Here is a 15,206-nt window from a genome sequence, read left to right on the forward strand (position 1 = left end):
TCACCGAGTTCATGATGCGGAACACTCTTTGACCGGACGCTCTTCAAATTCGCCGTGTGCTGCTGCTGTCTATTCATGTCATGGCGGCGCGCCCGCAGATATGGCTTGTTATAGTCATACCGACTGTGTTTCATCCTGGTCCATGACGTTCAGACTGATAGCTGCCTTTTCGTATCTATGGACTCTACTTGTGAGCTTATCTTTGATGGCTAAAGACCCTGGTCTGCTCCCTTGGCCCTGCTAGCATGAGACTTCAGCTTCATTCGTTGGTCAAGAAAAAATCTTAGACAATTGCTGGTGAGTCTTGCGTCTATAGAGTCGGGTGTAGGTTTGACACGCTGTCTATCATGTAAGGATAACGTAAGGGCTTCCTGTATTGCCACTGACCGACCCCCCTGCTTATGAAGACATACCCATGTCAAGACACTATCGGCCAATACATCATCTACATTCCATGGCCACTGCCAAGATGTACGACCGCCTGTGGCGTCGGAAAGCTAGGATGGTGAAGAAAGCTAACAATGCCGTACTCGCTGCCCCGTTTCACATGGACGCACTGAACACATCACGCAACGATGCAGGATCACAGACTGGGTTGCAGACGCTTGAACTCCTTCGTGTTCTCCTCGATGGCAACCTCCGCCGGGAGCCTCTCCATGCTCGACGCGCCGAAGAACCCGTGCACCCCCTTCGTCCTGCCCAACACGTACTCCGCGTCCCCCGCCCGCGCGATCGGCCCGCCATGGCATAGCACGATGATATCGGGGTTGATCTCCACTGCCGCATCGCGGCACGCCTGGATCGTGCGCACGCAGTCGTCGAGCGACACCGCCGTCTGCGCGCCGATGCTGCCCGCCGTCGTGAGCCCCATGTGCACAACGAGCACGTCCGCGCCCGCGCGCGCCATCGCCTGCGCCTGCGGCACGTCGAACACGTACGGCGTCGTGAGCAGCCCGAGCGCGCGCGCCTCGGCGATCATCGCGACCTCGAGCGCGTACCCCATGCCCGTCTCCTCGAGGTTCTGGCGGAAAGTGCCGTCGATGAGCCCGACGGTCGGGAAGTTCTGCACGCCACAGAAGCCGGTGTCCGCGAGCTGCCGCAGGAAGCGCGGCATGGAGCGGAAGGGGTCGGTGCCGCAGACTCCCGCGAGGACGCCTGCGCGTTCCACGATGGGGAGCACCTCGTTCGCCTGTGGGAGGCCGCGTTGGATGTGGTCACGGCGGGGCGAGAGCGATGTTCAATTAAGCAGACTTACCATTTCGAGGACGATGGCGTTCGCATCGCCGTACGGCATGAGTCCCGCTAGGGAGCCTCGTCCTGCCATGCGGAAGCGCCCGCTGTTGTAGAGGACGATGAGGTCGGCGCCTCCCTTCTCGATAAATTTCGCCGAGAGGCCGATCCCTATGCGTCTAATGTGAGCGTGGCAGATTGCCTGGTGCATGCGAGAGAGTACCTGCTCCGGCTCCGAGAACTATGCTCCCCGACGCAATGGTCTCACGAAGGCGCGCAAGGGCCTCCTCTCTATTCGTAGGACGGGGCATGGTCGCTGTAGCTCGGAAAGACGCAAATGCGTCGACCAGCCGCGCCAGGCAATATCTGCCTCCGAGATATGACGCTCAAGAAGTTGGTACGTCATGTGGGACCGTCCCGGTGAGCCGTCCTGGTAAGCCGCCTTCCCGCTGCGTCACTTGCGCACAGCTACAGGCCGTCAGCTGGGAATCGTGTGGCTCACGAGAACCTCCATGATTCACATACGTGTGGATAGCGTGGTGCTGGTAAGATGAGATTTGCGTCCTTTGGCATGAACAAGTCCTTCACGCCATGACGAGCACGCTCCCCACAGTTGCGCTCATCGGCACATGCGACACAAAGTTCGACGAGCTGCTGTACGTCCACGACAAGCTCGTGCAGGAACACGGCGTCCAATGCAAGCTGATAGACGTCGGCCGCACGCCTTACTCCCACCCGTCCATTTCGTTCTCGCACGCTGAGATATTCGGAAACTCTAGGATACCTCCTCCGCCCGACCTGCTGGCCCTTCCGCGGGGCGAGCTCATCTCTACGGTCATCAAGCACACGATTCCATTAGTGCGATCGCTGTACACTTCACGCGCCATTCATGCCGCTATCTCGCTCGGAGGCAGCGGCGGCTCGTCCCTAGGTGCAGAAGTAATGCGCGCGGCACTCCCGCTCGGTTTCCCGAAACTCATCGTCAGCACCATGGCCGCAGGCGACGTGCGCCCCTACGTCGGGGAGTCCGATCTGGCCATGATGCACAGCGTCGTGGACATCGCGGGGCTGAACGACATCCTGATGCCCGTCCTCGACAACGCGGCCGGCGCCATCGCCGGTATGGCTCGAGCTCAGCACGCTCGTCTCCTCCGCGAGGCTCCACCCTCTCCTAGCACCGGCCTCCCAACGTCGGCCCCCGGCAACAGACGCATCGCCATCACCATGTTTGGGGTGACCACGCCGGCCGTAACGCATGCGCGTGCGATCCTGTCCGCCTACCCGTGCACGACGTATGTCTTTCATTGCTCTGGAGCAGGCGGGCGCGCCCTGGAGCGGCTTGCTGCCTCCGGCTTCTGGGCGGGTATCCTCGACCTTACAACGACGGAGCTTGCGGACGCCCTGCTCGGAGGCGTGCTCAGCGCGGGAGACACGCGGCTTACCGCGGCGGCCAAGGCGCGCATCCCGCAGGTGGTGTCCCTCGGCGCGCTAGACATGTGCAACTTCGGGCCACGATCCACTGTGCCTGGGAAGTACGAGCAGCGGAACTTGTTTGAACACAATCCGAGCATGACTCTGATGCGCACCTCGCCGAGCGACTGTCTGACACTGGGCAAACAAGTCGCGGAGCGCCTGAAGGATGCGGACCCTTCCATAACGGAGATATGGATTCCCAGGCGTGGAGTGAGCGCACTGAGTGTGCAGGGAGCCCCGTTCTGTGATCCCGACGCAGATGAAGCACTGTTCTCCGCCGTGAGAGAAGGACTGAGAGGCACCAAAATCCCCGTTGTGGAGGACGATCGAGATATCAACGATCCTGAGTTTGTCGAACAGATGGTGCAGAGACTTGTAGGGATGTTGAATATGCATATCCTTGAAAACGACTGACGAGAGCCATGTGGACTAGTATGGAATCCAGGAGACACGCTATCAGCCTAAAGAGATGAGTGTTACTCGGGACCACTACGACCAGCTTATGTAGTAGATGATTGGACCTTGTTATCACAATAGAGTCATCACAGTGTTCCTGCTCCGTGCACGGTGTGTCACAGCGATGGAGACGCTGACTGGTGAGGTAGGAAGACTAGATTGACATCGGAATCGGAAGAAGAGACGTGTGCGCAGCAACATCAGTACTGATACATAACAGCAATGGGTGAAATTGTCATATATCGGACCCCCAAGTACACCCTCCGCAGCCTCAGACCGTGTGGTACGGCTTGATCAACAGCGGTAGCTGGCAGCCCTTGTCCATCTCGCTGCGGACAAGAGGGCGCTGCACCGCAGTCGACTTCTTCATGATCTCCTCCGGGGGTACCGCGAGCTCGAACTCGAACGCTCGCACGAGCGCGAAAATCAGGGCCTTCATTCTATGTAGGGTTTTGCAATGATTGAGGACAATTTCGAAATCAGCTCAACTTGCGGCGATAGAAGGAGTGGAGAGACGCACTCAATGAGAGAGAAGCGATAGCCGATACAGGCGCGCGGGCCGCCCAGGAAGCTCATCTGATTCGCCCATACACCTGGAATGTGCTGTACAGCGTCGGGGACGGACTCCCAGCGCTCGGGCCTTGGACGTCAGATTAACACGACGCAGGAGACGGGGACCCAGGGAAAAATCATGCTTACTTGAATTCAAAGGCGTCCTCGCCCCAAAGTGCCTTCGATCTGTTTATGACGAGGATGGGTATGAAGATCGGGTCGCCCTTCTTTACTCTGCCGTGAGATGCCTCAGTACAAGATGGACGAACGACAATATCCAGAGCATACCTGATGCTGTCCTGCACCTGGCCGTGGACATCGACGAACGGCGTGTCGAGTGGGATCACATCATCCGTCATGGCGACCCGGATCGTCGAGGGGACGGGTGCGTGCACGCGCATGGTCTCACGGACGACGGCCTCGAGGTAGGGGAGCTCGTTCAGCTCGTCCATACTTGGGTTCTCGGTTGGGATGCTCCAGAGCTCCTCGCGCAGCTTCTGCTGTACCTCGGGAGCTTGCGTCAGCGCGTAGAGACACCAGGCCGTAGCGTTGCTCGTCGTCTCATGGCCGGCGACAAGGAAGCTAACAACGCGGTTGTACCTCAAATCCTATAGAAATAAGGGGACTGGACTTACGTCGGTACCTCTGTATCGAACAGTCAGCGTGCGCCCGTATAGACGAGGGCTTTGATCTGCTCACGAGCCAGCACGTCCTCGTCGGATAACCTGTGGCTCTCAGGAAGATCGGTAGCCAGATTTGCCTTGATCAACAGCGTCAGGAGGTCGCGGCTCTGCAGGTTATCCTTCTCCTTCTCTCCAGCAGCAGCACGTAGAATCTCTGCTTTCTTCTTGGTGATAAGTTCCATGCCCATGCGTCGCATGACCTTCCGAGCTTTTGCTATCCGTCGCGACCGACCATCCGGCTGTATTTGCGAATCGTGGACCAACCTTAGCGTTACGACTCTTGACAGAATATAGAGAACGCACGATGAGCCGGAGCGGAGGAATGAGCGCTTTAAGCAAGGGGAAGACAATCGCAAAGCCCTCGAGGGACCGGAACATGACGCTGAACGCCTGATTGAGTTCATTTGGCTTCCCATCAATGTTCAGCGAGTCAAATTCATAGTTGAAGCCTGACCACACATCTTCAGCACCAGGCAGTCTACTAGGTGAAGGCGCGGACCTGCTAGCCCAATGACATCTAGTGTCATCTTGCTAAGTCCGTTCAGGACATCAATACGAGCAGGCTCCCCGCTCTTCGAGATCTCGTTACGCCAGAAAAGGCATAGCTAGAAGGTGGGTGGGTATCTGAGCGGAGAAACGGATGCTACTCGAGAGTGTACCTTCTGCGCTTTCTCCACAAATATTTCAGTGAGCTCCCGGATCTGGGCGGGCCCAAACGCCGGGTTCTGTCGATCGGTCAATGTTACCGCTAAGTTTCAGATGTGCAAAGTCAAGCACCATTATCCTCCTCTGGTGAGTAACAAGGGCTATGTCAACGTTCTGAGGTGATACGGCGGACGGTCACATACCTGTTGACGATGCTGTTCTCCTATAAGAAATAGGTAGCCTGTCAGCTTACAGAAGTGCACGATCGACGCCCCCAGCAAACCTTCGACAATCAGGAGGCCCTCGCCCAGAACCTCGCCCAGATTATAACGCGCGAGGGCAGGCTTCTGATACTCGTTGGAGTGGCTGAGGATATAGTTCAGTGCTCGTGTGTCGACGGTGAATAACCTATTGCGCTGAGCAAGACCGCCGCTTGTCAGCACCCAGCCGTCGTGATGACCTGCGGGCTTATCCTCACCGAAAGCCACCCCTTGTATTTGATGGTATTGCCATATTTCGCGACCCAACCCTCGTGCAGGACCGAGTTCTCTGTAGCGAAGATCTCTTTCAGATTACCATACACCCAGTTAGAATTGGGAGGGCCGGGGATGTTGCGCAGAGGCGATGTAGCAATCTGGATGACCATTACAATCGCCTTCCATACAGCTACGGCGAGCGCTGCTACCCCTAAAGATATGAGAACGTTAACAGCGGTAACGGTCATGTTGACGAGTGTGCCACAAAGTCGACGGTCAGGAAAGAAATCTTGCAGCTGCAGCTACAGGGGTTTTGGTCAAGGGCTCTGGTTGATGCTCCGTTATATGACCGTGGGTGTGGAATCACCTGTGTCGGATGGGCAGTGCTATATGGAATCCCGGCCTGCGCACTGCGGCACGATTCTCATCTTACTCATATGGACAGAGTCAGTCGTCAAGTTCACATGCCAGATCCCAGTCGTAGGTAGGATCAACGTCGACGTGGAGATTTACAACGAGTAAGACAGGAAGCATCTTGAGCTTGCTAACGACAATTTCGTCAAATTCGACACGGAGCTTCCCTGAGTCGCCAAGCCTTGTCAATTGGCAACTGTTGCACCCATCCAGGTTGCAGCTACTATCAGATACGGGGTTTTGCAAACTCATGCATTGTTCCCTTCGCTCTGCTTGAACCACCACAAGGATCGTTGTTATTTCACTCAGGCATTGTTGTAAATACATGGAGGAGTAGCCATAATGAAGCTGGTGCCCATACACGAAGGACAGCCAGTGGTAGCGAGATGCCGCATTTGAGGCCTCGCATTGCAGTAGTTCTGCAAATTCTATCACGCCTGGGTCACAGCGGCAAATATAAACTCCGCTCGGCAGACGTTGCAGGACTGCAAAGTGTGCTGCCGCATCGTGCCATGATCGAGCGCGGAGTGTGAACATATCACGCTGACAGTGGCAAATGTCACGCTTGCTCTACCAGAACAACCATCGCCCACCAGCCATGTCTTCAAGGGTGAATCGGGCTGGTGTACCAGAACACACAAAGCTGTAATATAACGGATCGGATGTCTGATTGTCAAGAAATACAATGAGTGTCTCTGGATCTCGCTCATCACATGTTTGCAGAACACCTTAAGAACAGTCTGCAGGCTGTCATTTCACTTCACCTTCATTTCCTCTCAATCGCTCTTGCACATAGCGTATACTAGGTGCCTACTAGCATCTACAACAATCAAAATTAAATTTTCATGGTGTGCAGTGGAGATCACGCAGTTCTGCAAAATTGATGGGTTTTGCAAAACCCCGTATCTGATAGTACTTCCTTTGGGGAAGGGAACCGGACAAATGCTCCGGGATGCCGCGCCGCAGCAGGCATGCCGCGCGCCTGCGGAACTGCTGCAAAGCTGCAGTCGTCAACGCACAATCGACAAAAATCATACGCTTGAATCTTTACATGTGTCATGTGAATATGTGAAGTAAAACGGCACGGGTTTACAACGAAGACAGGATACACTTGCATTGTTAGAATGGGTAAAATGTATGACTCCGGCTCGGGTAAAGAAACGGGGAGTGATGGATGATGGGACAGCTCGAGGGACCACGCCTTATACGATAATCGACGAGTGATAATGCCAGAAAAGGAAAAGCGCGATGTACAGATACACAACGAGTGAGACGATACCAAAATCCGAGTACAGCTAGGAGCCTATTAAGGAACGATGCGGGACGGATTGAGTCCAAGCATCATCACGATCAGTCGTAAGCCTCCTCAGCACTTCTTCGCACAAGACGTCGGACTTTCTTCTTGTATGCTAAGGGTACAGAGAAAAGAAGTCAGCAAGAAAGCCAACTGCAGCATCAATAGAACGCGTGCCTTCGAAATTCTCTCTCACTTCCTTTGCAGCGTCGACATTTGCCGGGCTATCCAAATTCGGCGTTTCCGAGGACAGGAGAGAGATGACGCTGATTAGCTGGTGCGTCGAGCATGAGTACTTTTGTTTCGAAATCTGACATACTCCACAACACTTACAATGGACTCTACAGTGTGCACGGGAAGCCACCGCTCCCCGGATTCCTCATAACCGTACTGGTCCTCACCGGGCGGATGCTATAATAGCACAGGTAAGTGGTCAATTCGAGCCCGCAGAACGCACAGGTTGCTAGCCAAATTGAACCCACCAGGATGGAAATGCAAACACGGCCGTCGGTGTATACTGAACCAGAGGCGGGCCGTCAGTGCCTGGTAACATTACACCCAATGGGACAAGGCAACGCACTATTGGGATGCCACATTGGCGTGAGGAAGCGCATCTTCGGTGGTTGGATGGGATACTCTTCCGGGAAACTAAGCCGAGCTCGGAAGAAGCCACCCTCGCTGCGCACAGCCCATGATCAGGGCAGATTCGAGTAAAGAGCTGCATGACGCACTAAAGTGTGTCCGGAGGACTGCAAGGGACTTTCATCAGTACAAAATGCTCCATGTCGCGGAGAAGCTGAATGCCATAAGCTACACGGGCACGCACCCGATAATCATGATCTCCCACTCGAAGAAATTGTTATCATCGACGAGGCCTGCACGCACACATGCCAAAGCACACGTAGGGAGCACAGGGCATGTCGAGGAAGCAAGAAACACATGCTGTCAACAACTGTTTGCGCCATCGACGCAGGGCAACGGGAGTGCGCGCACCTGCTGAGAAACCCTCTACCGGCCGCTTGGTGAGCTCTGCGAGCTGCCGGCGCAGGAGCAGCGTATTAGACGAGGTAGTCGATGGTGCCGATGACCGCGACATTGTCGACAAGATCGTGCAAAGTGCAAGGTGCGAGAGACAAGCGGAACGTCTGAGAGGATCGATGCAGGAAAGGGATCTAATGGGCGCTTATGGTTATATAGCCCCGACGCTCTCACCGTGGGAACCGAGATAATGAAAGGCAGGATTATGCTTGTCAAGCCTCTCTGCGCGGGGCGACCAGTCGCGGCTTACTCACATTTTCTGCTCCTTGCTGGCTAGGCTTCCACTTGAGGTTCTTGGAAGCCATGATGGCAGTGGACGGTCACGACGCCGGGGACAACGAGTGGGAGAAAGCCGACCAGCCGCACTGGCGTGGGTTGGGACTTACCGATCCCATCAAAAGCGTAGAGGTACGATTCTCCGTCCGCCTACCCAATCTGGAGGGCCAGAATAGAATCAGTAATTCTCGCCAAACGTTTCAGTGATCTCAATGGCAATAGCTCGTCTTCGTTATCATTTTGGCACGAGGGCGGGGCAGAAACTACGGCGCGGAAGCTACCCAGGGCACCATGCAGGACTCGAGACGTCCGCCTTGTTACTGTCTTTCGAAGGCACATCTTTTCTGCGGATTTGCTGACGCACGCTCGGGATATCGACGCTTGCTGTTTCACCGCGCCGTCTGTTCTGCAAACCTTTTGATGAAGGTCCATTGACACGGGATTTCCGCACTCCGCTGTTTCCTATACAATGAAAGGCATGGGGTAGCCGGGTCTCCGGTTGTCAGTAACTGACGTACGTTGGTGTTTTGGTCAGGCCAGTTGCCTGACCCAGCACATCGTTCATTTCGTCAATACGCAAGATCGAGACTGTAGAATCCGAATACCTACCTGGCTGCCTTATGCATTATTGTCGACGAATGCTTGCTCGGTGGGCGTCCAGCCGCTCCATGACTTCACAAGCGAGAGTTGCAGCGAACCTTTTACTGTCGCTTTGACTTTTCCGTGTAAAATTGCGTGCATTTTTGCTCAGTCATGCTCACACGAACGCGGCTTTCCTAGGATAAATGGCTCCTGCTGCCCGCGTTCCTGAAGGTCAAGGGGCTCGTGAAGCAGCACATCGACTCGTTCAACTACTTCGTGGACGTGGACATCAAGAACATCCTCAAGGCAAACAACAAGGTCACTTCAGATGTCGACCCACGCTTCTGGCTCAAGTACACAGATATCGTAGTGGGATTCCCCGATCGCACAGACGCGGACGCGATCGATAAGAGCGTCACCCCGCATGAATGCCGGCTGCGCGACACGACGTACGGCGCGCCCATCCTCGTCACCATCCAATACACGCGCGGGAAGAGCGTTGTGCGCCGCGCCAACGTCAACATAGGGCGGCTGCCTATCATGCTCCGGAGCAACAAGTGCGTGCTAACTGGACGTAACGAAGCGCAGCTCGCACGAATGACCGAGTGCCCCCTCGACCCAGGCGGGTACTTTATAGTGAAGGGTACAGAAAAGGTCATCTTGGTGCAGGAGCAGCTGAGCAAAAACCGTATCATCGTCGAGGTCGATCCCACAAAAGGTGTAGTGCAAGCGTCATGTACATCGTGAGTTGCGTGCTACTCAAGCGTTTCTCCGGCATTGACGGGCCTGTGGTAGGTCGACGCACGGAGGGCTCAAGTCTAAGACGTACGTCGCAACCAAGAAGGGCAAAATTTATCTCCGTCACAACTCTATACACGAAGATGTGCCAATTGTGATTGCGCTCAAGGCCCTGGGTATCCAGTCTGACAAGGAGATTTTACTCCTAACTGCAGGCAACCACGAGGCGTACAAGTCTACGTTCTCTCCAAACCTAGAGGAAGCCGCCAAACTAGGCGTCCTGACACGCCATCAAGCTCTGGAATGGATCGGATCTCGCGTAAAAGTAAACCGCAGAGTGGTAGGACCAAGACGGCCAGCCTGGGAGGAGGCGCTTGAGGCGCTCGCCACAATTGTATTGGCGCATGTGCCTGTGCAAGGTCTTGAATTCCGATCAAAGGCAATTTTTGTGGCGACGATGACTAGACGTGTTTTGATGGCTATGGACGACGAGAAGATGGTGGATGACAGGGACTACGTAGGAAACAAACGCTTAGAACTGTAAGTGCGAGAACCTCGGTAATCTTGTTTTGCGGGAGCTCACCTATGGATTACAGCGCCGGGCAGCTTCTCGCGCTGCTTTTCGAGGATCTCTTCAAGACGTTCAACGCAAATCTCAAGTCGGCCATCGACAAAGTGCTCAAGAAGCCGTCCCGCACGAGCGAATTTGATGCATTCAACACGATGCAGTTTCAGGGCGACCACATCACCGCCGGCTTCGTTCGTGCCATCTCCACCGGCAACTGGTCGCTGAAGCGCTTTAAGATGGACCGCGCTGGCGTCACGCACGTTCTTAGTCGACTGTCGTTCATTTCTGCCCTCGGCATGATGACCCGAATATCGTCACAGTTTGAGAAGACGCGGAAGGTGAGCGGGCCGCGGGCGCTGCAGCCGAGTCAGTGGGGCATGTTGTGTCCGAGCGACACGCCCGAAGGTGAAGCGTGCGGGTTGGTCAAGAATTTGGCGCTCATGACACACATTACAACTGATGTGGACGAGGAGCCGATCATCCGGATCGCGTTCATGCTCGGCGTTGAGGGTGTGTATTTTGTTCCGTCATACCTGCGCCTGGGAGCTCAGGAGCTCTTTGTTTGATTTGATATTGACTTCTTCTGTGGCAGACATCAGTCTCGTCACGGGCGCGGAGATTTATGGTCCTAACACCTATGTGGTCAACGTCAACGGTGCTATTATTGGCCTCACCCGCTATCCCGCACGTTTCGTGACCAATTTCCGTAAATTACGCCGGGCTGGGCGGTTCAGCGAGTTTGTCAGTGTCTATGTTAATAACCATCACCGTACGGTCCTTATTGCAAGCGATGGTGGGCGAATTTGTCGGCCCATGATCATCGTGGACCATGGCAAACCTCGCGTTGCGACGAAGCACATTGTGGTACGATTCCTTTTTGGACACTCTCCTCAGCTTACGCTTATTTTACTTGTACAGCAACTCAAGCAAGGTCTACTGGCTTTCGACGACTTCCTCCGGAAAGGCTTGGTCGAATACCTGGATGTCAACGAGGAAAATGATTCCCACATAGCGCTCTACGAGTCTGACATCGTTCCGACCACCACGCATCTAGAGATCGAGCCGTTCACACTACTGGGCGCTGTCGCTGGCCTCATTCCTTACCCTCATCACAATCAGTCACCCCGAAATACCTATCAATGCGCCATGGGTAAACAAGCCATTGGGGCGATTGGTTACAATCAGCTCAACAGGATCGATACGCTGCTGTACCTTTCGGTATATCCCCAAAAGCCCATGGTCAAGACTAAGACGATAGAGCTGATTGGCTACGATCGGCTACCTGCGGGACAGAACGCCACTGTGGCGGTCATGAGTTATTCAGGGTATGATATTGAAGACGCGCTCATCCAAAACAAGGTTCGCCAAGCAGCGCCCTGTCTCTCGCGGCAGCAAATTGACTGATATCCTTCGTGCGCCAGGCAAGTTTAGATCGTGGGTACGGCCGGTGTCAAGTTCTCCGGAAATACGCAACGCTTATCCGTAAATACCCCAATGGAACGTGAGCATGACATAACCCCCCCTTCATCACCGCATCTAACACTGCACGGATTTAAGGTACGATCGCCTGGCAGATGCTCCGGTGGACGAGAACGGACAAGTCCAGAAGAAGTACGACATCATTCAGCTCGACGGCCTGGCCGGCGTCGGCGAACGTGTGGACCCGGGCGACGTTTACATTAACAAGCAGACGCCGACGAATGCCAATGACAATACGTTCACTGGGCAGGCCGCCACCGTCCCGTACAAAAATGCGCCCATGACATACAAGTCGCCGGTCCCCGGCAACATCGATAAAGTCATGATCAGCGACACTGAAAACGACCAAACGCTCATCAAGGTGCTCATCCGCCAAACGCGGCGGCCGGAACTAGGGGACAAGTTCTCGTCAAGACACGGGCAGAAGGGCGTCTGCGGCCTCATCGTGAACCAAGAGGACATGCCGTTCAACGATCAGGGCATCGTGCCTGGTGCGCTGTTTGACAGGACGTCTGACGCGTGCGGCGCTGATTGACTGGAATCGGCGTTGTAGACACTATAATGAACCCCCACGGATTCCCATCACGCATGACAGTTGGGAAAATGATCGAGCTCCTGGCTGGCAAGGTGCGGCGCTGCACAACAGATCTCCCCTTATCACGCGCGAGTCCGGGCTGACCATCCGTCAGGCGGGAGTGCTCGCCGGGAAGTTGCAGTACGGCACAGCGTTTGGTGGTTCCAAGGTAGGCAATCCTGGGCTCGGAACCCGGTCATCTGATGTCATGGTATCGTAGGTCGAAGACATGTCCCGCATCCTCATTGACAATGGGTTCAGCTACGCCGGCAAAGACATGTTGACTAGCGGCATCACCGGCGAGCCCCTAGAAGCATACGTGTACTTCGGGCCCATCTACTATCAGGTATGTCAGTTGCAGTCACTGGGAGGGTGGCGGCGTGCTGACGTCTGGTTTGTCCCAGAAACTAAGTATGGCTCATACCGATGTACACGTTGTGTCTCACTGACTGTTCCTTCTCAGAACACATGGTGATGGACAAGATGCACGCTCGTGCCAGGTGAGTGGTACTCCACGGCCTAGGTCCGGTTGAGAACTCACGTCGCTTGGCATTTCTATAGGGGCCCCCGAGCAACACTGACACGGCAACCAACCGAGGGCCGCTCTCGCGAAGGCGGTCTGCGCCTCGGCGAGATGGAGCGCGACTGTCTCATTGGCTACGGCGCGACGCAGCTCCTGCTCGAGCGGCTCATGATTTCGTCCGACAAATTCGAAGTCAACGCGTGCGAAGAGTGCGGTCTGATGGGCTACAACGGCTGGTGCACGTACTGCAAGAGCTCGAAGAAGATGGCGCAGCTGACGATCCCGTACGCCGCGAAGCTGCTGTTCCAGGAGGTGAGCCCGTGTGCTTCGGCTTCGGCCTCTGCTCTTGCTTCTAGCTCCGAACATGGATGGCTGACGATATTTCATGCAAGCTCATGGCGATGAACGTTGTGCCGCGCCTGGTGCTCGACGACGCCTGACAAAAGCGAGACGCGCATGCGGATAATTTATTGCATCTGCTGTTTATTTTGGCATACGACTGAGGCATCACCATGTAGATTGTACACAGACACAGATAGACATATGACACGTCCGAGTAGCACGTAGCTGCCGTCAGCCCGCTCGATCTGACACCTGACAAAGCGACAAGATCCTGTCTTGCCGTCCCTGGCATCATGGGGATTGGCCGCCGGAATTGAGCTGCGGCCTTGTGGTGACGCAGACGAGGAGATCCGAGATGATGTGGGTATGTGCGCAGCTCGTCGTATCTTGGCTGTGCAGGTGCGGCCGGGTGCACTAAGGGTGGCGCCACAACTCCGTGTGCGCGTTGCAGCAGCGGGCGCAAGCCGTTTCTTCGTGTGCCAACGTAGATGAATGATATCAACGACATGACAGGGCACGGTCATGGCGCCATTACGCACACACCCCGAGTCTTCCGTGGGCCCGATGGCAAGTGCTCAGCTCTGTGTCTTCGGTTCTATTTCTATCTCTGCCTGACTTCTCGGACGCCAGTCCGCCCACGCTGATTTGAGTTCATCTCCGTGAATGTGCGGCGATGCTCCGAATTCAAACAGCGTGATATTTGATGGAGCCGCAGGAAGGTCAATCCCGGTACGCCACGAGGTGTGTACGTACATTGTACGAAGACCTCGGGGGTCGGAAGTAAGACATTATTGGGAGAGAGGGAACACTGTTGGTCGAAGCTTTACCTGATGAAATGCATGAATGAATACGGTGATTGGGCACCTCGGGCTCGCATGGACGGTGGAGCGGACCCGTCTAGCCTTACTTTGCCTCACGAGTGTCTTCTGCTGTAATTTGTGCACCCGGAGGAACATCGCGGGCGATATGATAGACGCGAGGCCATCCTGCCATATCCGCGTCGGTCGCAGTGTAGTCCTGGCCACGGGCGCCTCGCGAGGCGCCTCATTGAATTCAGACTCTGTAGCGTACCACCACGAAGGCCGCAGAAACCATGGCTGGTCCCAGTCGCAGCAGCAGCAACACGGCCTTGCGCCGCCTCATGACCGAGTACAAGCAGCTGACCTCGCAAGGTGCGCTCGATAAGCCCCCCCGCGCGCGCGAATCGGCGTTCACGCATCGTCCGCCACGCAGGAGCCCCCGACGGGATGTTCACCGCCGGTACTGCCTAGCCTCTCCTCTCCTCGTGCGCTGAGCAGCAGGCGCTGACCACCGCTCCCCCCGTTCTCCCTCTCCTCCGCTTCCTGCCCCCTCCTGCCCGTGCCCGCTCGCCCGCCCGAAGGCCCTATCTCCGAGTCCGACTTCCTCACCTGGGAGGCGCTCATCGTCGGCCCCAAAGACACCCCCTTCGAGGGCGGCATCTTCGCGGCCAAGCTCGTCTTCGTGAGTCGCGTGCACGCCCTCTTCTCCGCCGTATCGCACCTCACCCCCGCGCGCCCGCGGCGCAGCCCTCCGACTACCCGCTCTCCCCGTTCAAGATGAAGTTCGAGCCCCCGCTCTTCCATCCCAACAGTACGTCCCCACCCTGCCTGCCCGTGCGCGCATCGCGCCATCGTGCCCCGCTCTGACGTGTGCCCCGCGCTGACGTATGTCCGGCGCCTAGTCTACCCCGACGGCAACGTGTGCATCTCCATCCTGCACGCGCCCGGCGACGACCCGACCATGTACGAGAGCGCGTCCGAGCGCTGGAGCCCCGTGCAGAGCGTCGAGAAGGTCCTCCTGAGCGTGATCTCGATGCTCGCAGGTGCGTGCCATCCCCCCCCC

General features: G+C 56.0%; 6 protein-coding genes across 6 annotated transcripts in view; 2 read left to right on the top strand and 4 right to left on the bottom strand.

Annotated features, from left to right (window-relative positions):
- Positions 1-350: 350 nt before the first annotated feature.
- Positions 351-1,549, bottom strand: POSPLADRAFT_1041488 (hypothetical protein). The gene is made up of 3 exons (XM_024477920.1): positions 1,454-1,549; positions 1,256-1,401; positions 351-1,189 (listed from the first exon to the last, which is right to left on the bottom strand). Exons 1-3 carry the CDS (start codon positions 1,539-1,541, stop codon positions 584-586), a joined length of 840 nt encoding a protein of 279 aa, XP_024334766.1. The 5' UTR covers positions 1,542-1,549; the 3' UTR covers positions 351-583.
- A 272-nt stretch (positions 1,550-1,821) lies between these two features.
- POSPLADRAFT_1049710 (hypothetical protein) lies at positions 1,822-3,176 on the top strand (the record flags this gene model as incomplete). The annotated part of the gene is made up of 2 exons (XM_024479821.1): positions 1,822-3,095; positions 3,164-3,176. 2 exons carry the CDS (start codon positions 1,822-1,824, stop codon positions 3,174-3,176), a joined length of 1,287 nt encoding a protein of 428 aa, XP_024334767.1.
- Positions 3,177-3,430: 254 nt separating this feature from the next.
- On the bottom strand, positions 3,431-5,763 carry POSPLADRAFT_1061063 (hypothetical protein; the record flags this gene model as incomplete). Its single annotated transcript, XM_024481335.1, has 13 exons — positions 3,431-3,599; positions 3,680-3,799; positions 3,859-3,945; positions 4,000-4,293; positions 4,347-4,356; positions 4,411-4,633; positions 4,698-4,843; positions 4,894-4,999; positions 5,054-5,119; positions 5,172-5,183; positions 5,243-5,262; positions 5,323-5,455; positions 5,518-5,763. The coding sequence occupies 13 exons, from the start codon at positions 5,761-5,763 to the stop codon at positions 3,431-3,433; spliced, it is 1,632 nt and encodes a 543-aa protein (XP_024334768.1).
- A 1,223-nt stretch (positions 5,764-6,986) lies between these two features.
- On the bottom strand, positions 6,987-8,362 carry POSPLADRAFT_1041489 (hypothetical protein). Its single transcript, XM_024477921.1, has 8 exons — positions 8,217-8,362; positions 8,050-8,098; positions 7,955-7,972; positions 7,804-7,901; positions 7,706-7,740; positions 7,557-7,634; positions 7,401-7,497; positions 6,987-7,338 (listed from the first exon to the last, which is right to left on the bottom strand). Exons 1-8 carry the CDS (start codon positions 8,317-8,319, stop codon positions 7,280-7,282), a joined length of 537 nt encoding a protein of 178 aa, XP_024334769.1. The 5' UTR covers positions 8,320-8,362; the 3' UTR covers positions 6,987-7,279.
- Positions 8,363-8,567: 205 nt separating this feature from the next.
- POSPLADRAFT_1185402 (hypothetical protein) lies at positions 8,568-13,580 on the top strand (the record flags this gene model as incomplete). Its single annotated transcript, XM_024489142.1, has 15 exons — positions 8,568-8,669; positions 9,318-9,862; positions 9,915-10,397; positions 10,454-10,935; positions 11,018-11,289; positions 11,344-11,784; positions 11,847-11,926; positions 11,983-12,395; positions 12,458-12,531; positions 12,594-12,647; positions 12,699-12,824; positions 12,883-12,889; positions 12,942-12,978; positions 13,040-13,313; positions 13,394-13,580. The coding sequence occupies 15 exons, from the start codon at positions 8,568-8,570 to the stop codon at positions 13,439-13,441; spliced, it is 3,438 nt and encodes a 1,145-aa protein (XP_024334770.1). The 3' UTR covers positions 13,442-13,580.
- A 1,466-nt stretch (positions 13,581-15,046) lies between these two features.
- Positions 15,047-15,206, bottom strand: part of POSPLADRAFT_1049714 (hypothetical protein) — a gene marked incomplete at both ends in the record, with an annotated part of 3,335 nt that continues 3,175 nt past the window's right edge. The window contains one exon of the mRNA XM_024479822.1: positions 15,047-15,179. Coding sequence (XP_024334771.1) covers positions 15,047-15,179 — 133 coding nt within the window. The remainder of the gene's footprint in view (positions 15,180-15,206) is intronic.

The sequence above is a fragment of the Postia placenta genome, assembly GCF_002117355.1.
Source record: "Postia placenta MAD-698-R-SB12 unplaced genomic scaffold POSPLAscaffold_16, whole genome shotgun sequence".
Lineage (NCBI taxonomy): Eukaryota > Fungi > Basidiomycota > Agaricomycetes > Polyporales > Adustoporiaceae > Rhodonia > Rhodonia placenta.